This window comes from Xyrauchen texanus, chromosome 34 (assembly GCF_025860055.1).
Source record: "Xyrauchen texanus isolate HMW12.3.18 chromosome 34, RBS_HiC_50CHRs, whole genome shotgun sequence".
Classification (NCBI taxonomy): Eukaryota; Metazoa; Chordata; class Actinopteri; order Cypriniformes; family Catostomidae; genus Xyrauchen; species Xyrauchen texanus.
The window spans coordinates 26182847-26204862 of NC_068309.1; the positions used below are offsets into that span (position 1 = coordinate 26182847).

Sequence of the window (22016 nt, forward strand, 5' to 3'; positions counted from 1 at the left end):
GTACTACCTGCTTCTTGTGTTTGAGTAGGCAGTAGGGACGTCTACGTACCACTACCCCGGAAGTTGTCTCGATGTGGTGTTCTATGAGATTAGTGCGGCCAGGTAGAGGTGAGAACACATCAGAAAAATCCTTTTGCAACCTGGCAACCTCCGTATGTTGCAATGGTGAGAGGTGGACTCCACATGGGTCCAAGCTCCTCCCTCTCCGGAACTACCATCACCATGGATACAGGGACCGCATCTCTCCATGGTTTTAAGAGGTTGAGGTGGTAAATCTGTGCCCTGCCCCTATCCGTATGCACCACCTCATAGTTGACTTCCCCAACACGCCATGTGACCTCAAAGGGCCTTTGCCACTTGGCGAGTAATTTCGAGCTTGATGTGGCCAGCAATACAAGTACCTTATCTCCCTGTGTAAATTCCCGCTCTTCCCCAGAAGTTAATCATGAACTGACAAAATCCTGGTGCGCACCCTATTCAGCTCGCTTGCACAGCAATTCCACTGTTCTCAATACATTGGACCATGGGGAAAACAAGAGTTATGCCCAACTGCACGAGACGCTCACACATTTTCAATAAAGAGCTTTCCCTCTTCAAAGCCTCTTTGAATGCCCTCTGTCCCGTTATATGAATAATGGCAAAAATAAAAAAACATCCAGTGAACAGCAGTTCTGTGGATGGAAATGCCTTGTTAATGAGAGAGGTCAACATGGCCAGACTGACTTAAACTGACAAAGTCTACGGTAACTCAGATAACCGCTCTATACAATTGTGGTGAGAAGTATACCATTTCAGAATGCTATTCTAAGATGCGGGTTGGGACGGCACGAGAGGGACCTACACAATATTAGGCAGGTGGTTTTAATTTTGTGGCTGATTGTTGAATAAATATAATTCTTTTCAAAATAATAAATCTTATTGAAACAACCGTTTGATTTAAGTAATGTGGACTTGACCTGTTAAGTTCTAATAACAGAATATCATTAATAACAATAATTACATTTTAAACTTGTTTTTAGTGCTGTTGTGATCATTTTGGTTGTTTTATATATAAAATTGATTATGTTAACAAATTGAGAAAAGAAACAATTTCATGCACAGGCACCTGTTTCGGAACCAGTTTTTAAATTAATGAATTCACTACTCTTCAATCATGACACTCATCCAGTTTTCTTAGTGTCACACGTGTATTTTCCGGTTGTTTTGATGGGTTCTCTGTATTGTATTAACTGCTAAATTACTACTTCGACAGAAAAAACAATAAAATGAGGGGGCACCCGGATTTGAACCGGGGACCTCTTGATCTGCAGTCAAATGCTCTACCACTGAGCTATACCCCCTTTCGCTGATATCCTTGTTAATGAATGTTTATCAAAGTATTTCTATAACTCACATATATTTTATAACTATATAAGTTGGTATATTTGTTTTTCTAGATCTCCCCCGTTATACCATAAACTATTTCTATTTATAATTATCTAGCATTTAAAAGGGAATAAAATTTTAGTATTTCATACGTCATGATCACATGATAACGACACTTCCGGAGATTGACCTGAGTGTAGAGACGAAACTTGAAACAAGATGGTAATGTAGACCTCCAATGTACTATTATTTATTCCAGTTTTATTTTACAAGGTGGTGGTGTGGGTTGATTTTGCAATCCTTACAGAATGTAAGAATTTGTTGTTACCTACATAGAACGCTTATTTGTGCCTTGCTGGTGTTTAGCTAGCTAACTTAGCATGTGTGGTCGTATTATTCGTAATTAAGAGCAGATTAATTAGAATCTACACTTCGATTTTGTTTCAGTCTATTTGTATTTGCCACGTTAGAAATGTTCAAATATTAGAAATGAATTTGCCACTTAGATGTTCGCTTCTAAATAAATTGTGATGCGTCATGGCCATACTTTCTGTTTGCATTTAGATGTGGAGACTTACAACATTAATGCAGCATGATAACTTTTCATTTCAGCCCTGTCTAGATTATTAACATTTTATAAAAGCTTACACTTTGCGTGTTTGTGTTATGCTATGTATCTTTTGCAGAATTCTCGTGGCCTGCGCTCTCAGCTGAAGGACAGTGTTCCTGTGACAGGCCTGTGTCCACAGGCAGGTTCTTATGGAGTTCAAGACACACTGCGCAGAGGGTAAGTTGTGGGCAGATAACCATAGAAATCTTTATTTCGGCTTCATGTGTGTTCTAATGCTTTAATATTGTTGTGATATCAGGTTCTCTAGTGTAAAGAATGAACTGCTTCCGAGTCATCCTTTGGAGCTCTCTGAGAAAAATGTAAGTTGAATGTACATTTATTATCTTCCCTGAGTTCCACTGATAATGTCAGTACCGTTTTTATTTTTGGCTTTAAAATTGTCATAATTTAGTAATGTATGATCATTTCCCACCCTGTCTCTGGCCCTCTGTCTGAAACGCTCTGTTTTTGTATAAGCTCCTCTTTAAAACTTCAATGTAAAGGCCCACTGTTATGATTGGCTAACATCATGCAACCCCTCAAATCCAGCCATATATGAAACTCAATCTGAAGAAAATGAGTCACATCAAAAGCAATAAAACTCATGATAATCAATTATGTTGTCTACCAAGGAAGCATCCGTTGCGGCCCTTCTCGTTGACAGTAAATTGATGCCCTGTTCCATTTTGCACTGCACACGCTGGTGCTCCTACTGCCAACTACACAATTAAATGGTTTGGAAAGTTTGTGTCGACGTGCCCGGTATAGACAGCCTCAATCTGCTGCATCGTGTCAATGGACATGCCCTGTGTAAACCGTGTGTCAGCACCATAAACTATCAAACAGTTATGATATTTGAAATATTCATGAATGAAACATTTTACTTGTGTTATTGATTGGGTCCAAGAGTTTTTAAACTCCCCCATCTTTCAATAATAGTTCCTTTAAAAAGTTTGAATGGTATTCTGACTGGTGTGATATGAGCCAAACATACACTCCACGATGAAGACACATCCAGTTTCCAGTATCATTCCATCATATTTTCATATACCAACAACTTAAAATAGTGCAGATGGGCAAAAGAATCCATCCATGATGCGTTTGTGCTCAAAACAACAAGAGGCAACAGCTGAATGACAGCGAGCTTCTTCTCTTCAGAGTTGCAACTTGACACTGCGTATTTTAAAAGTGGTCCGAGATATGTATCAACCGGTAAAAGACGTCTTTCTGTGCATATTTAAATACAAAAATAATTTAATATAGCACAGATAGGTCCCCTTTGGTGTTTAGGAATAGTTAAGCCACACTATTGTTTGTCCTGATCTCACTCTGAAGAAATGGAGCTTGAGTGGGCGGGGCCAAGGATGCAATGATTTTAAGTAGGCGTTAATGTTTTTGAGCTCTGAAGCGGTCATGAATTAATGTACTCCTAGTGACATAGGGTAACCACAAGTGCCTTGCAAATATTATCCTTTCACTGATATATCATATGTGTTTACCGATATGAAAACTTTTCAGAACATATAATGCAGAAAACAATGATTTAGAATTGGTGTCATAATGTAGTTTGTCCAGCAGAGCGCTCTCTGACTCCACTGTTTACAGAGCTGACTGAACTGATGGCGGTTGTGCAGACAGGGTGGAGTTAAGCGTTGCAGTTAGTTTGTCAGTGCAGTCAGTAACGCAGCAGATTGAAAGTTATGCAGAGCATCTTTTTGCAGCTCAGCAGACACAGGATTGTGTCTGTTTTGAGTTGATTTCATGCTACGTTGTTACGTAGTTGGTGAGACAAAATGCTGGTCCATCTTTTACTCTCCATGACAACGCGCTTACAGCTACCTTTTTATAGTCGTATCGGTGCAAAATCAGTGAACAATACACATAGAAAAGGTGTTTTCGTTCCAGATCAAATGAACTACAGGTCCTTCTCAAAAAATTTGCATATTGTGATAAAGTTCATTATTTTCCATAATGTAATAAAAATTAAACTTCCATATATTTTAGATTCATTGCACACCAACTGAAATATTTCAGGTCTTTTATTGTTTTAATACTGATGATTTTGGCATACAGCTCATGAAAACCCAAAATTCCTATCTCAAAAAATTAGCATATTTCATCCGACCAATAAAAGTGTTTTTAATACAAAAAAAGTCAACCTTCAAATAATTATGTTCAGTTATGCACTCAATACTTGGTCGGGAATCCTTTTGCAGAAATGACTGCTTCAATGCGGCGTGGCATGGAGGCAATCAGCCTGTGGCACTGCTGAGGTGTTATGGAGGCCCAGGATGCTTCGATAGCGGCCTTAAGCTCATCCAGAGTGTTGGGTCTTGCGTCTCTCAACTTTCTCTTCACAATATCCCACAGATTCTCTATGGGGTTCAGGTCAGGAGAGTTGGCAGGCCAATTGAGCACAGTAATACCATGGTCAGTAAACCATTTACCAGTGGTTTTGGCACTGTGAGCAGGTGCCAGGTCGTGCTGAAAAATGAAATCTTCATCTCCATAAAGCTTTTCAGCAGATGGAAGCATGAAGTGATCCAAAATCTCCTGATAGCTAGCTGCATTGACCCTGCCCTTGATAAAACACAGTGGACCAACACCAGCAGCTGACATGGCACCCCAGACCATCACTGACTGTGGGTACTTGACACTGGACTTCAGGCATTTTGGCATTTCCTTCTCCCCAGTCTTCCTCCAGACTCTGGCACCTTGATTTCCGAATGACATGCAAAATTTGCTTTCATCCGAAAAAAGTACTTTGGACCACTGAGCAACAGTCCAGTGCTGCTGCTCTGTAGCCACTGGTTCAAAAGTGGCTTGACCTGGTGAATGCGGCACCTGTAGCCCATTTCCTGCACACGCCTGTGCACGGTGGCTCTGGATGTTTCTACTCCAGATTCAGTCCACTGCTTCCGCAGGTCCCCCAAGGTCTGGAATCGGTCCTTCTCCACAATCTTCCTCAGGGTCCGGTCACCTCTTCTCGTTGTGCAGCGTTTTTTGCCACACTTTTTCCTTCCCACAGACTTCCCACTGAGGTGCCTTGATACAGCACTCTGGGAACAGCCTATTTATTCAGAAATTTCTTTCTGTGTCTTACCCTCTTGCTTGAGGGTGTCAATGATGGCCTTCTGGACAGCAGTCAGGTCGGTAGTCTTACCCATGATTGCGGTTTTGAGTAATGAAACAGGCTGGGAGTTTTTAAAAGCCTCAGGAATCTTTTGCAGGTGTTTAGAGTTAATTAGTTGATTCAGATGGTTAGGTTAATAGCTCGTTTAGAGACCCTTTTCATGATATGCTAATTTTTTGAGATAGTAATTTTGGGTTTTCATGAGCTGTATGCCAAAATCATCAGTATTAAAACAATAAAAGACCTGAAATATTTCAGTTGGTGTGCAATGAATCTAAAATATATGAAAGTTTAATTTTTATCATTACATTATGGAAAATAATGAACTTTATCACAATATGCTAATTTTTTGAGAAGGACCTGTATATTGGCCACCAAATTGTTGAATTTTCCCCCTCTAAAATCGGTCTCAAAAATCCCACGTCGGTCAGGCTCTAGTAACCAAACAAGTAAAGAATGAGGCATTTTTGCAGCTTGGTTTCAATAAATACTTTTATTGCATTGGGGATTAAGTTTTGAGTTCTGAAATATACAGTATGTTTTTATAGTAGAAAGACCTCTTATGTTAAAATATCAAGGAAAATTGGATTCCTTATGACTTTACCCCTCTAACATTTTTTTTATTGTGGAGATTAATAATTGGTTCAAATTGTGTGAAATCAGTTTCAGATTAACCAGGATAAAATGAACTTCAACACTCTTAGGAACATCCAGGGACTCCATGCACCTCTCAAACTACAGATGGAGTACAGAGCAGCTAGACAGGTATTTTGTTTACTTTCTCATGCATAACTTCTGGAAAACACCCTGTAAGCATTATGGAAGAGCATGAGAAATAATGTGGTGGAGTCTTTAAAAATCCACCTTAAGCCAAGCACACACTACAAGACTGAATGTTCCTGGTTCAATACAACATTTGTGGCATAAACAAGTGAAAATGTACAAGGCTGTTATAAAAAATAAAAAAGATTGTACGTAAATGGGGGCGATCCATAAACATTAAAGTGTTAATATAGTGTGATAAAATTGCTTACTAACCATATCTGTATAGAGTTATGTCCAATATTATGTCATGTTAACGTAATGGTGGTATATCCCTGATTTTATCACACTAAAATTATGCTAACACAATGTTTACATCTTGTGGCAATACTTTCACTTCCATTGTACGTGCTTTACTGTAACCTTAATTTTAGTCTATTATTTTTGTGGTAATCAAGATAATGCCAAAATTGCTGTCAATTTAGCTAAATTAAACCTGGAACATTCCTTTTTAAAAGCTCTCATGTTGGTGTGCACGCTACACAACTGTCAGACTGGGTGTATTACTAAATCTCTCAACTCTTTCAGATTCAGCGTTTGCCCTTCTTGCCAAGCTCAAATCTGGCTCTAGACACCCTCAGAGGAAGTGATGACACCATTAGCTTCGAGGACATCTTTAATGGTACGAGGAAGCACCTATCATAACTCACATTACCTACCAATTTATGAGCTATCTTTAAAAACAACAAAGCAAGCTGGTTTCAGTAGTTGATTTTGACAATATGACTTTGAATAATATACTACATATTTCTCCTAATTTTTATCCCCAGATCCTGTCCAGTATGAGATGATGGGTGAGCCTCACATCATGACTGAATATAAGCTTGGTCTCCTGTGAGGATGGCTTTTCTGCACTGACTAATTTCACCTCAACCACATAGTTTGTGTTATATGCATTGTTTGATCTGTTTCTAATAAAATGTTAAATCTGATTGGTTGAGAATTGAAGTTTTTCTGCTGCTAAAAGCAATGAACATTCAGCAGAATTTGTTTTAAAAGACTGAGCTTGATTATGAGTCTTTTATTATTGAAAATTTTTAAAATGTAGATGCCATTACATGATAAAGAATCAGTAATATGAACAAAAAAAATATTACTTGAATTAAAGAAACACAATGTATGCGTGTGTATATATATGAAAGGTGTAAAAACAGCTCTTTAGAGAGACTTTTCAATCCAATACTGATGTTTAGATAAGTGTTTACAGTTTGGGTTACAATTTATGCATTTACAACAGAATATTGTTTGCATAGTGAGTACTGCAAACTCACTACTGAATGACAATCATGCAGAAATAATTTACCTAGCAATTTGAGTAAAAATTGAAATGCAAGATGAACGCAACTCAAAAGTTAGTCATGCTTTATATGACATAACCAAAAATATTCACAGATATACAAGAGCAAATCGATGCCATGAAAAAGGTTCACTCCTTTCAGTCCAGCTTTTCTTCCTGGAAGAAATCAGCAGAATTGAGATGTTCCTGAAACCTCTCGTATTGCTGTATGAATGGAACAGTAAAGGAGATTGCAGAATTGAGAAGTGTAACAGTTTTCACCAAAAATAAACTAAAACTTATATGGATACTTTCAACTCTATAATGTTATGTAGTATGCTAAACTGATCATATAACTTTTTCACGATTTTTCAAAGAATGCTTTAACCCTTTAAGCTCGAACATCCATGTTACATGTAAACAGGTGTTGCTTATATGCTGCATTTTTATTAAAACTTCTAAACTTAAAATATCACATACCATTACTTAGAGGAGGTGATTATCTTTAAAATGATTCCACACACAATGTAATCGGTTGCATAAATCATTATATGATCCACATGAAGCAAAATGTGCACACAGCACATGTACTATCTGGCTAAAAACACGTTCGCTTTCCTGGATCAGATGACTTCATCGGAAATTATGTACTACGTTTTTCCAGCATCATGGATTGCTAAACCAATTGTATTAGGATTCAGATTACTGCAACCAGAGGTGGAAGTCATCCAAATATGGGCAGAGAGGATCGTTCACTCTAATTACATATGGCCACAAGTAGATGGCATCAAGTACACAACCAATGAAGACTCAAATGACACAGAATGGAAGAATGAGATCTTGTTACTCATGCCTGCATGCTTTGGAGAGTGAGCATACCTTTGGTCATTGTTGTATTTGCATGTGCACATTAGTTCTTATTTTTATTAATTTATAAATATATTTTGTTTTTATTGTTGAGTTATAAGTCTTAAATTTTGGGTACACCACTGAAACAGGAAATGTTTTGAAACACCCTCAGAGCTTAAAGGGTTAAATAAATGGCAGGTTTCATATCCATACCTCACTGATCCATCCTTCCTCTTGCAGTTTGGTAAACACCTTGTTAATTGTGTCCTTAACTGGCTCGTCTTCCTCTCCTTCCTTTCCCTCTTCCTCTTTTTCCTTCTGAGCCTCTAAAGCTGTACGGCATCTCTCAAACAGATGATATTTAAAGTGCTTCAAGGCATGGTAGACCTCAGTACGACTGGCACAGACAGAGCCAACAAAGAAACTCTAAAAATGTTACAAACAGAAAATCAAGAAGCCATCAACACTTGTCTTTTAACAATTTATTATCAAAATATATAACCAGTTTGCACAGGAAACACAAACCTGTGAGTCATCAGGCATGAACTGGTCCTCTTGCAAGGTGTTAGAGTGGTACAACTGTCCAGAGAGCTGCACAGTGAAGCGCCCGGTTCTATGAAGCTCGCAAGCTTCACATCCCTTGGTCTGGACCCTGGTCATCACAATCCGCAGCTTGGGATAACATTCTACTCGCTCCTTTTAAAAAAACATAAAAAGATAAACCAACATGAAAGTACATAAACATTAATTAAGTATTCACTTTTCATACTTCCCATACAAATTAATGTTCTAAAAGTAAAGCCAGTGATAATATTTGACCCACAGAAACATATATTTAAAAGCAAATGGAAAAAGAGAAACTGCTAAACTTTGATTTCTCACTTTATAACGGTCTTTCCAGCGACTCCTCTGTTTCAAGTTCTCCAGGCGGGGGAGGACCAGTCGCTCATCAAAATGGTGCAATGATGTTTTCATCTCCTGGGCATACCGTTTTGTTCGCTCCCCACCTGCAGTCAATGACATGAAGTGATAAATCAATATAAAGGCATTTTTGAACAAGCCCTCATAGAAAATGAATTGTGGATGAGAGGTCTCTCACTTGACAAATAAAGTTCTAAAGTCTAAATTTAATGTGAAGTGAGAGAGGAATAACTCCATAAACATACTGTAAAGTGACTTAAGGAAGGTTGAATCCAGAACATTGATCAGCAAGGATTTGACCACCACCTGAAAGTGGGTGAGCTGTGATCCGGTGATAACTGCAACATAAAGAGATATGGTGTTCACAAGATATGTCAAACAAAACAGTTGTACAAACACTTTGAGATTCCAGATTGTTAATAACAGCTTTGCAAGACTTACACTGGCGTGGAAGATGAGAGAGAAACGCCATATCTTTAGCCTCTTCCTCCTGCTTGTCATCCTTTTTCTGCTCATCTTCCTCAACAATAAAATCCTTAAGGCTGCCACTATCAGCAAGCTTTTCCTCCTCGCTGCTATTTAAAGGACTGCCATTCTCTTTAAAACTGGATTCATCCTCAGAATCATCCGATTTACTTTTCTCCTCTACTTTGTCCTCCTTAACCTCCTCTGTCTCCTCTTCTTCAGAACCCTGAAAAATGACAACAATTAGACATTTTGCAAGATAACCAGCTTTTAAAAATATATTTTGGCTATTTGTCATTTATCTGTGAGCAATAATATAGTTGAAGTCAGAAGTTTACATACACCTTAGCCAAATACATTTAAACTCAGTTTTTCACAATTCCTGACATTTAATTGTTGAAGACTTTCCCTTTCCCTTGGTCAGTTAGGATCACTACTTTATTTTAAGAATGTGAAATGTCAGAATAATAGTAGAGAGAATTATTTATTTCAGAATTTCTTTCTTTCATCACATTCCCAGTGGGTCAGAAGTTTACATACACTTTATTAGTATTTGGTAGCATTGCCTTAAATTGTTTAACTTTGTCAAATATTTTGGGTAGCCTTCCACAAGCTTCTCACAATAAGTTGCTGGAATTTTGGCACATTCCTCCAGACAGAACGGTTGATAGTCAGTTTCCAGTGTTTCTCACATAAATATAATTTATGTAAGATTAATAAAGTGCAGTGCTGATGTATATTGATCATGAGAGATCAAGAGTTCAAAATTCTGATTGCGTGTCATGTAGTCGGCTGGTGCGGGTCCTGATGCTGCGATACCGCCTGCCTGATGGTAGCAGTGAGAGCAGCCCATGGCTCGGGTGGCTGGAGTCTCTGATGATTCTCCGAGCTTTACTCACACACCACCTGGTATAGATGTCTTGGAGGGAGGGAAGCTCAAAAAGCTTTGCGGTTGAGGGTGGTGCTGTTGCCGTACCAGACGGGTGATGCAGCCAGTCAGGATGCTCTCTACAGTGCTGATGTAGGACAGTGTGAGAATGTGGTGGTTCATTCCAAACTTCTTCAGCTGTCACAGGAAGAAGAGGCGCTGGTGAGCCTTCTTTACAATGGCCACTGTGTGGACGGACCATGTGAGTTTCTCAGTGATATGGACACAGAGGAAACTGCTGACCCTGTCCACCGGTGCTCCATTGATGGTGATGGGGCTGTGTTCTCTTGTCTTTTCTCCTAAAATCCACCACAAGCTCCTTGGTCTTACTGACGTTGAGGGAGAAGTTGTGCTCCTGGCACCAGCATGTCATAGTATGCATCTCCTCTCTGTAGGCTGTTTCATCATTGTCAGTGATCAGAACTACCACCGTCGTATCATCTGTGAACTTGATGATGGCACTGGAGCCATGTGTGTGAGAATGAGAGAATACACGAATGGGCTGAGAACACAGCTCTGCGGGGCTCCAGTGTTAAGGGTCAGCGGTGAGATGTTACTGCCCATTCTGACCACCTGGTCTCTGCCTGACAGGAAGTCCAGGATCCACCTGCACAGTTTTAGTCTGTAGTCTACAAACAGCATTCTCACATATGTGTTCCTTTTTTCCAGGTGGGAGAGCGCAGTGTGTAGTGTAGATGCAATGGCATCATCAGTGGAGCGGTTGCTGTGGTAAGCAGACTGCAGTGGGTCCAGTGAGGCAGGCAGCACAGAGCAGATGTAACCTCTGATTAGCCTCTCAAAGAATTTGCTGATGACGGGGGTCAGAGCAACAGGATGCCAGTCATTTAAGCTAGTGATTTTGGATTGCTTTGGTACAGGCATAATAGTGGATGTTTTTTTAAGCATGTGGGGACCATAGACAAGGAGAGGGAAAGGTTAAAAACACCTTATCTGTCTTCTCGACACATCATAAGAAAGTGTTTCACTGCAATTCAAATACACTTTGGATCGCATCATTGATATGTATAAAATTTTCCATCTGAAAAGACTAAATATTTAATGAAACAAATGACAATAAAATGCAAAAGTAATCTTTTCAGTAATCTCATTTTGAATCTAACTGTATTCTAATTACCTATGTAATGGGTTACCTATGGAATACAGTTACTAATATTTAGTATTTTAAATGTGTAGTCCCGTTACATGTATTCCGTTACTCCCCAACCCTGGATATTAATCCCCTGCCACATGCTTCTAGAGTCGGTTGTGTTGAACTGTCCTCCAATCTTGTCCCTGTACTGGCGTTTGGCTGCTCTGATAGTTTTGCGTAGGGCATAACTGGCTTGATAATGCTCCTCCGCATTCCCGGGATTAAAAACGGAGGTCCATGCATTAAGTGCCACAAAAGCATCACCGTTAATCCATGGTTTCTGGTTGGAGTAGACCCATACGGTTTTGGTAGGCACTACATGATCTACGCACTTCCTGATGAAACACGTTACAGTATCTGCGTAGACTTCAGTGTCATCATCAGAGGCAGACCGGAACATCTCCCAATCCACATGATCAAAACCAGTCTTGTAGCATATAATCTGAGTGGTCTGACAAGCACTGGATAATTCTGAGGGTGCTATGTACATGTAGCATCAGCAGTTGTTTTTGTTTAAATTAATTGTATAATTTCAAGATTTAAAGCAGAAAACAGAATGGTCTGACTTTAGCTTTGTAAAACTACATAAAACACATATAAATATAATAATTTAAAACATTTTAAAATGTTACATGAAATCAATTTTAGTACGAGTAAAAAAAAATAAAACAAAAGATGCTTCAGCAGTTGTTTTTTAAATCAAATTATGTAAATATAATTTTAAGATATAATGAAATGACAATCCAACACAGAACTAGGCTATTTTGCCTTTATTCATGGATTTTCTTTCAACAGTGTATGTAAGTTCTTCTGTACAAGAAGAAGCATTTTGTATTTTTCACAAGCTAGTCTTTCTTTTCTCATCCACCACATGAGAAGGCGAGCTGAATAAACGTTAACCATCTACACTCGTGCAGGGTGAAGAAACGTACACTTGCGCAACTTCAGCAAGCGCAGGAAAGTGGCTCTTATTTGCGCTCCAGTAGACCAACGCCTCTTCACTTCTTGGTATCTTGGCATCCGGACAGGTAGCTCTGCATCTGCAATGCTGTAGGGCTCCCCAAGATTCTGCTCAGAATTTTCTTCCAATATCTCATTGTGCATTGCAAACAGTGAGCTTGTTCAGCGTGGCATTTTCTCTGCTGGCATGTATGTGCTTTCCTCTTTGCTCCCGTCTTCAGCTTGTCCCATCTCTGGCCTGTCTCCTGTCTCTGTTTGTAACACATTCTGAATAATTTCGCTTACTTGATGTTTGACTGTGTTGGGGAAATATTGATCCTTGTATACTTTTGATTAAACAAAACAACATCAATGATTATTATCTAGACAACCTGCATTTTTCATCATTATTAGAACTACTTGTATGATTTTAATTGTCGTATGTACATGTATTTAAATGCCATTTGAAATACATCACTCTGCCATGGCTGTTGTGGTTGATCATAGCCAGACAGCACATGGGCTCCTATTCAATATTCAAGTGGTTTTGAATGTCTTCACGCCATGATCCGTTTCAGCGCATTTTCTTAGGAGACGTTTTCTTTGACTGGCACAGTTGTGTCTGCACATTCTGGAGTAGGCAAGAGGTGAATATTGTCCAACCATTCTTCTTCCAATCGCTACTATGTCACTTATGCTGCGCTGTGAGAGCAACCTTTCAGTTACAGCCAGCTGAAGCGTATGGGCCATACAAGGCAGGCTGGTGAGCGTCCTGAATTGCTTTAGACAAATTAGCGGCATTATCACGCAGAATTACATGCACTTTGCTCTTGTTAATGTTCCAGGTTCCAGGTTACGGCGGCTGTGGCTCTGGTGGTAGAGCGGGTTGTCCACTAATCGCAGGGTTGGTGGTGCAATTCCCAGCCCACAGGACTCTGCATGACGAAGTGTCCTTGGGCAAGACACTGAACCCCAAGTTGCTCCCGAAGGCAGGCTAGCGCCTTGCATGGCAGCTCTGCATTCATTGGTGTGTGAATGGTCATCTGATGCAATAAATTCCATTACTTTCTTTGTAATGGCTAGTGCTTTTTGACCATCTCTGCCGTAGCTCTGGGTTTTCTGGAACATGACTTGTACCGATGGTTGAGTGAGGGGTGAAGCCTGTTTAGCATCAACAACACATTTAAGACACTCATCGTATTCTTTCGGGTGATGCACTTTAAAATGTCGGATCAAATTTGTCATGCCGAACGTCTTCGCTGTAGTTCCTCCACGATTAACTTTTCCTTTGCAGACATTACAGATTGCAATATTATATTTATATGATATTTCCACACAAATTACATTGTGGGAAATTATTCCAAAACAGTTTGTGTGCATGGGTACACTTCCGGAACACATATCGGCCGAAGTAAAAAAAAAAAAATAAAATAAAAAAAACACGTTAGGAGCAAAAACCAGACAGTTCTGATTGATGGCCGGTCGATGGCATTTCTATACACAGCTGTGATAATGCCACTGTGAATTCCCTCTGTAGTCAGAATGGCCGACACAGAAGCATGAGGAATTCCAGATAAGGAGAGCAGAAATACTTGATAGAATGTACTATCCTCTGATCACACCAGGATTTGTTGATCATAAAACATACAACACCTCTTCCTTACCTGAGAGGTCTTGGTGCACTGAGCTTGGTGCACTGAGAACCCCACAGATTCGATGGCTGAGTCTGGAGCCTTCACAGAACTTTCAAGTTTCTTTGTCCCCATGTGCACTTGCAAACCGTAATCTGGCTTTTTTTATGGCAGTTTAGGAGCAGTGGCTTCTTCCTTGCGGAGCAGCCTTTCAGGTTCTGACGATATAGGACTCATTTTACTGTGGATATAGATACTTGTCTACCCGTTTCCTCCAGCATCTTCACATGGTCCTTTGCGGTTGTTCTGGGATTGATTTGCACTTTTCCCACAAAACTACGTTCATCTCTAGGAAACAGAATGCGTCTCCTTCCTGAGCGATATGATGGCTGCTTGGTCCCATGGCGTTTATTCATACATACTATTGTTTGTAAAGATGAACGTGATACCTTCAGGCATTTGCAAATTGCTCCCAAGTATGAACCAGACTAGGAGGTCTAAAATTTTTGTAAGGTGAACAGTGTATGTAAATGTCTGACCCAATGGAATTGTGATATAGTTCATTAAAAGTGAAACAATCTGTCTGTAAACAATTGTTGGAAAAATTACTTGTGTTATGCGCAAAGTAGATGACAAAACAACTAATATGACATCTGTTGAGTGGTTGAAAAAAATGTTTTAATGACTTCAACCTAAGTGTATGTAAACTTTATTTTCCTCATTGTTTGTTAAATGAATAGTTCACTCAAAAATGATCTCATCATTTACTCACCCTCATGCCATCCCAGAAAGCAAATTAAGATTTTTAGAAGAATATTTCAGCTCTGTAGATCCTCTGGTGGCCCATTCACTTGCATTGAACTTTGAAGCTCTAAAAAGCATATAAAGCCCAAACAAAAGTAAACCATAAGACTCGAGTGGTTTAATCCATGTGCTCTGAAACGATTTCATATTTTTTTGGGTGAGAACCGACCAAAGTATAACAACTTTTTGAATGTACATCATGATTTCAAGCTTGATTACACTATCTAGCGTCAACTAGTGCACACTAGAACGTTTAATCAAGCTTGAAAATCATGATGTACAGTGAAACATTTGTTGTATATTGTTCTGTTCTCACCCAAACCCGACTGTAAACCACTGGAATATTATGTTTGACGTTTAGGCTGCATTTATGTACTTTTTGAAACTTAAAAGTTCTGGTCTCCATTCCTTGCATTGTGAGGACCAACAAAGCTGACATATTCTTCGTTTGTGTTCAAAAGTAACACATCTAAGATGGCATGAGGGTGAGTAAATGATGAGAATTTTTATTTTTGGATGAACTATCCGTTTAACTTACCAACGTCCTGCGCCTGCGACGTGGGGCACCAGACTTTCGTTTCTTTGACAACTCCACAAGTTTATTCCTTCTCTCTCGTCTCTTTGCAGCAGCAGCTTTAACTTCAGCCTTTCTTTTCTTCTCCATCAGAGCCTCGTCCTCTGAATCCTCCGGCAGTCTGAGCCGTTTTCTCTGCAGCACTCTTCGGAGCGGCTCTCCACCGACGTCGCTTGAGGAATCGCTCGAGTCGTCATCTAGAGCTGTCGCGCTCGCGGGTCTTTTCCTCTGTTTCCGAGACGCGGTGCATTTCTCGTCCGTCTCGCTGCTGTCCTCCCCGTCACTCTCCCGTGCTCGGTAAGAGCTGTCGGAGCCTCCCGATTCGTCTTCGGAGTTCTGGTATTCGCTATCTGAACTGACGCTCGTAGTGCTGCCGAACGATCCCTCGTCGCTGTCATCCAACATGTTATCAATGGGATTCACGCGAGTCTTTTTTCTTTCAATGCGAGACTGTGAGGGCGCGCATTTGCGCCTTAACCCAAACAGCTTTCCTACGCTTTTCATCATTTTTACGGATATAAAGTTGTGTTTTGACTGAATTACGTGGAGAAATACTGTTGTTTAAAACGTAACCTATTTGTTTTCTATATCAACACATGCATTATCAGCAAAAAGGACGATGCGCGTGCATGCTGTCAGAGCCCTGTCCAGTCTCGTGAATGATTATTAAGCTATATTCCTTATACTGACGCATTTATCTGAGCATGCATCCTGTCTTACTGTTTATATAACCAATAATTCAGAGATAGATTTGAATAAATATTATTTTCAGCGTATATAAGTTCGCTCCAGTCCGCTATACGCGCCAATAACATGAGTGGGTGTGTTTGTGTTTTTCTAGGTACGCACTTCCGTCCTCGACATCACATGTGCTGAGACAAACGCGCCACCCAAAGACAAGGAGAAGTACTTTTCCATCAGATTTGTATTTGTATTCATGCTTTACGTGTTAATAATACCAATAAAAAATAGGTGTTTTCGCAACATTTTTAGACCCTTGTCAAATGCACTATTTGCCATTGGTAAGAAAGAAAAGGTCAATATAATTTCCCTTTGGCTTAAAGTAATATTCCAGGTTCAATCGACAGCAATTGTGGCATAATGTTGATTACATAAAATAATTTCGTCGACCTTTTCTTAAAAAATAAAATAAAAAGCAGTCGAGGTTACAGTGAGGCACTTACAGAGGAAGTGAATGGGGCCAAGTTTTTGGAGTGTTTAAACCACTGATCTATATACACTCACCTGTTCAATTTCTCATTAATGCAATTATCTAATCAACCAATCACATGGCAGTTGCTTCAATGCATTTAGGGGTGTGGTCCTGGTCAAGACAATCTCCTTAACTCCAAACTGAATGTCAGAATGGGAAAGAAAGGTGATTTAAGCAATTTTGGGCGTGGCATGGTTGTTGGTGCCAGACGGGCCGGTCTGAGTATTTCACAATCTGCTCAGTTACTGGGATTTTCACGCACAACCATTTCTAAGGTTTACAAAGAATGGTGTGAAAAGGGAAAAAAATCCAGTATGCGGCAGTCCTGTGGGCGAAAATGCCTTGTTGATGCTAGAGGTCAGAGGAGAATGGGCCAACTGATTCAAGCTGATAGAAGAGCAACTTTGCCTGAAATAACCACTCGTTACAACCGAGGTATGCAGCAAAGCATTTGTGAAGCCACAACACGCACAACCTTGAGGCGGATGGGCTACAACAGCAGAAGACCCCACCGGGTACCACTCATCTCCACTACAAATAGGAAAAAGAGGCTACAATTTGCAAGAGCTCACCAAAATTGGACAGTTGAAGACTGGAAAAATGTTGCCTGGTCTGATGAGTCTCGATTTCTGTTGAGACATTCAGATGGTAGAGTCAGAATTTGGCGTAAACAGAATGAGAACATGGATCCATCATGCCTTGTTACCACTGTGCAGGCTGGTGGTGGTGGTGTAATGGTGTGGGGAATGTTTTCTTGGCAAACTTTAGGCCCCTTAGTGCCAATTGGGCATCGTTTAAATGCCACGGCCTACCTGAGCTTTGTTTCTGACCATGTCCATCCCTTTATGGCCACCATGTACCCATCCTCTGATGGCTACTTCCAGCAGGATAATGCACCATGTCACAAAGCTCGAATCATTTCAAATTGGTTTCTTGCACATGACAATGAGTTCACTGTACTAAAATGGCCCCCACAGTCACCAGATCTCAACCCAATAGAGCATCTTTGGGATGTGGTGGAACGGGAGCTTCGTGCCCTGGATGTGCATCCCACAAATCTCCATCAACTGCAAGATGCTATCCTATCAATATGGGCCAACATTTCTAAAGAATGCTTTCAGCACCATGTTGAATCAATGCCACGTAGAATTAAGGCAGTTCTGAAGGCGAAAGGGGGTCAAACACAGTATTAGTATGGTGTTCCTAATAATCCTTTAGGTGAGTGTATATACACACTTGTTTTTAGCCCTGTTCCAGCACTGGAGAGTCAAATATAATATACAGTCTCAAAGTTTGTAGTAAAACAATCATAACTGTGTCATTTTAATTATGCTACCTCATCTGTCAGCATGATGCCAGTAAATCATTGTTTTGGTTGATGCTCGCGTCTCTACAGAATGTGTTCACCAGCACGAGCAACAGGTATCTGGCTGCAGTTCACTTAACGGTCACAAGTGCCATTAATAACAAGGGTTTCTGAATTTACGTACAGCACCTTTAAGATATGGAAAACATGTGGAAACCTTACTTCACCACTATGCAGCACCTTTCGTAAAATAAAACATGTTACAAAAACTGGATACATTTTGTCAGGTTTAACAACAGGTTTAACAGCTCAATTTGGCTTGGTAAGTTGTAATTTGTAAATAAGCATTTCATTTATTTTATTCTCAATTTTTTAATAAATGTAACTAAATATAAATATTAAATATAAATCTTCAATTTAAATGTAAATGTAAATGTTAAAACTAAATGTACATTTTAAATCTAAATGTAAAACTCAAATATAAATTTTAAATATCAATTTGATATATCAGAATCAGAATCAGAATCAGCTTTATTGCCAAGTATGCTTACACATACAAGGAATTTGTCTAGGTGACAGGAGCTTCCAGTCTACAACAATACAAACAATACCAAAAACAGCAGCAAGACATAGGTAATTAAAAACAAAAAAGAACACAAAATAAATAATTATACATATACATACATACACTCACCTTCATACATGTCCACATACACACACGTAGTGCAAGTCTAATACAATCTGTTATATAAAGAACAAAAACCTGTATATTATGTACAGAGCAATGTAAGTAATGCAGAAGTGGATATGTTGGATAATATAAATTTAAATTAAAATTAAACTGTATATTGCACATAATTTAATTGCAATTTAATTGTTCATTAGATGGATAGCCTGAGGGAAAAAACTGTTCCTGTGTCTGACGGTTCTGGTGTTCAGAGCTCTGAAGCGCCGGCCAGAAGGCAACAGTTCAAAAAGGTAGTGGGCTGGGTGAGTGGGGTCCAGAGTGATTTTACCAGCCTTTTTCCTCACTCTGGAAGTGTACAGTTCTTGAAGGGGGGCAGGGGGCAACCAATAATCCTCTCAGCAGACCGAACTGTCCTTTGTAGTCTTCTGATGTCTGATTTCGTAGCTGCACCAAACCAGACAGTTATTGAAGTGCAGAAGACAGACTCAATGACTGCTGAGTAGAACTGTTTCAGCAGCACTGGTGGCAGGTTGAACTTCCTCAGCTGGCGAAGGAAGTACAACCTCTGCTGGGCCTTTTTCACAATGGAGTCGATGTGTATCTCCCACTTCAGGTCCTGTGAGATGGTAGTGCCCAGGAACCTGAATGACTCCACTGCTGCCACAGTGCTGTTTAGAATGGTGAGGGGGGACAATGTTGGGGTGTTCCTCCTAAAGTCCACAATCATCTCCACTGTTTTGAGCGAGTTCAGCTCCAGGTTGTTTTGACTGCACCAGACAGCCAGCCGTTCAACCTCCTTTCTATATGCAGACTCATCATCATCTCGGATGAGGCCGATGACAGTGGTGTCGTCTGTAAACTTCAGGAGCCTGACAGAGGGGTCCTTGGTGGTGCAGTCATTGGTGTACAGGGAGAAGAGTAGTGGGGAGAGCACACATCCCTGGGGGGCACCAGTGCTGATGGTACAGGTGGTGGAAGTGAATTTTCCCTGCCTCACAAGCTGCTGCCTGTCCGTCAGAAAGCTGGTAATCCACTGACAGGTAGAGGTGGGAACAGGGAGTTGGTTTAACTTATTCCGGAGTATATCTGGTATGATTGTGTTGAAAGCCGAGCTGAAAATGTAAATGTAAAATATAAATCCAACATGTAAATATATATTTAAATCTTAAATGTCAATTATTATAAATCCTAAATATACATTCTAAATGTTGCTTAAATGTTAAATCTGAATGTAAATCTAAAATATAAATCTTAAATAAAAAAAGATGTATAAATATTCAATCTAAATCTTGAGTTAAACATTTAGAGAACATGCAAATTGATAACTTTTTTTTTAATTTTTGTTATTTTTTATTAATTTTTTCATTGACAAACAGTATGGAAAACATATAATTCACAAGGGCAGACAATACCAGGGGAGCATAGGGCTGACAAAAATAAAAATAAAAAACATAAAAAAATAAATTAAAAAAAGGATCACAAATCAGCACTGAAAGATGCTAAACAGGGTAAATAGATGCAAGGTCTTGATAGCTTTCCTGTTTTTAGAGTATAGGATAAGCAAATTGATAACACCACTGGGCTGACTTGACTGATGACGTAAGCAGTGCGACAGGGCAGCAGGGAGTAGCCCTGGCTTTGTTTTTGAAACTGGCTCAGGCTTGATATTTTACTGTAAATTTGCTGGATCTGTTGCTTACATTTGTTACAGGTTCATTTTTTTACTAAAATAAAACTTTTAACACATGAAGCTAAAGTTTCTTCTTGACGTTTTAAATCGTTTATTTTCAGTTTGTATTCTGAAAGCAGTTTGTGAGGCAAAATCCTGTAAAATATTTCTGATGAGCTGCAGGTGATGTGCGACAGCGGCTTCATGGCTTGGGTAGAAGTGCGTTCCGAGGTACCGATATTTTCGAGCCCTTCAACCCTCCGAAGCACTCACTGTGGAGGGCAAACCCTTTAAATGGATTTGGGCATATAATGAGCCCTTCGGAATGGAACGCATGTTGGCAGATTCTCTCGTGAAATGTCTTAAGTCACCTTCCTACAGAGTTCATCTCCAACCTACACACCTGCCTGGAAGGTGGCCCTCCTGGAACAGGATTGGACACCCCAGATACCACACCATTTGCGCACACACACAAAAATGCTGCTCTGTTCTGTTGAATTAATTAAAAGTTAGTAAATAACACGTGCACACCATTGCTGCATTTAAATTCATATTTATTTGACATTATCTACTTAAATATCCTGAAATAAATCATTTGAAAATTAACTTTAAAAAAAAGTATTAACTTGATAAAATGTACATCTTTAAAAAACAGATTTATACAATAGATAGCAACTTATTGATTCTGTAATCGTATTTTCACAAATAAATAAATGGTTAAAACTTGAATAAAAGTAAACACTTTAAAACAGTGGCCTCAGTAATCTTGTAAGACTTTCACACTGGGAATTAAATTTTTTCCCAAATAAAGACCTGGGGCCTCATGTATAAAACTGTGCTTAGATGTCTTCCTAAAAGTGTGCATTAGCACAAAAATCTGATTTTAACCGTACGCACGCCAGAACCTGCGCATATAGTTCCTCAATAAATCCTGTGCTTACATGCACGTGATTCATTCCCCACCCCGTCTCCTCTCCAAAATAACCAAATATAGAGTGTACAACATCTGTTTTACTATGCATATCCTCATCTGCATCCTTTCACCATCCAAACTCGTGATTACTGCGTTTAACTGTAAAAAAAAAAATGTCAGTAATTTTAACAGTAAAATACAGTAAAAATGCTACAGAAATAAAATGTTAATTGATTAACAAATATATTAGTTATTTAAGTCTCACATGTGTTACCGTGATGGTGTTTTGTGTTTGTATGAGTGATACTGAGCACAGTCTCTTCACTTGAATCGGTCATTGCTCCTGGATGAGCCGCTACTGATGAACTTCATGTCATCATGTGACATTCTCTATGATGTCATTACAGTGCTTAACAAATATAGGCCTAAGTAAACAACAGATTTTACGGTTTCAGAAGTTCATGTTAATTATATTCCGTAAATTTAACAGAATGTTTTTTTTTTTTTACACAGTGCCAACATGTATATAACAACCATTTTAAACTGTAAAATGTACAGGTTGTTCTGTAAAGTGGTTTACTTTTTAACTGTAGCCTATTGTTTACATATTTATTCTGGCAACCACAGCTGCCAGATTTTTTTGGTAAAAACAATAGGATTTTTTTTTTTTCAGTTGTACGAGAAACTATTATAAGAGATAAGACTGTAGATGTTGCATACATAAGGTTAGATGCTGAACCATGAAGAAACATTATTTATT

General features: G+C 39.3%; 2 protein-coding genes and 1 non-coding gene across 4 annotated transcripts; 1 reads left to right on the forward strand and 2 right to left on the reverse strand.

Moving 5' to 3' along the window:
- Nucleotides 1-1268: 1268 nt before the first annotated feature.
- On the reverse strand, nt 1269-1340 carry trnac-gca (transfer RNA cysteine (anticodon GCA)). The gene has a single exon. It is a non-coding gene; the product is annotated as a tRNA-Cys (tRNA).
- Nucleotides 1341-1526: 186 nt separating this feature from the next.
- Nucleotides 1527-6862, forward strand: LOC127628081 (proteasome maturation protein-like). 2 transcript variants are annotated; one of them, XM_052104762.1, is made up of 6 exons: nt 1527-1587; nt 2052-2152; nt 2235-2295; nt 5772-5873; nt 6459-6552; nt 6701-6862. In XM_052104762.1, the coding sequence occupies exons 1-6, from the start codon at nt 1585-1587 to the stop codon at nt 6766-6768; spliced, it is 429 nt and encodes a 142-aa protein (XP_051960722.1). In that variant the 5' UTR covers nt 1527-1584; the 3' UTR covers nt 6769-6862. The 2 variants fall into 2 exon arrangements, with proteins under 2 accessions (XP_051960722.1, XP_051960721.1); XM_052104761.1 differs by having other exon boundaries at nt 1567-1675.
- A 130-nt stretch (nt 6863-6992) lies between these two features.
- LOC127628065 (coiled-coil domain-containing protein 82-like) lies at nt 6993-16299 on the reverse strand. The gene is made up of 7 exons (XM_052104740.1): nt 15432-16299; nt 9418-9667; nt 9222-9314; nt 8938-9062; nt 8581-8751; nt 8269-8481; nt 6993-7431 (listed from the first exon to the last, which is right to left on the reverse strand). The coding sequence occupies exons 1-7, from the start codon at nt 15972-15974 to the stop codon at nt 7366-7368; spliced, it is 1461 nt and encodes a 486-aa protein (XP_051960700.1). The 5' UTR covers nt 15975-16299; the 3' UTR covers nt 6993-7365.
- Between the last annotated feature and the right edge of the window lie 5717 nt (nt 16300-22016).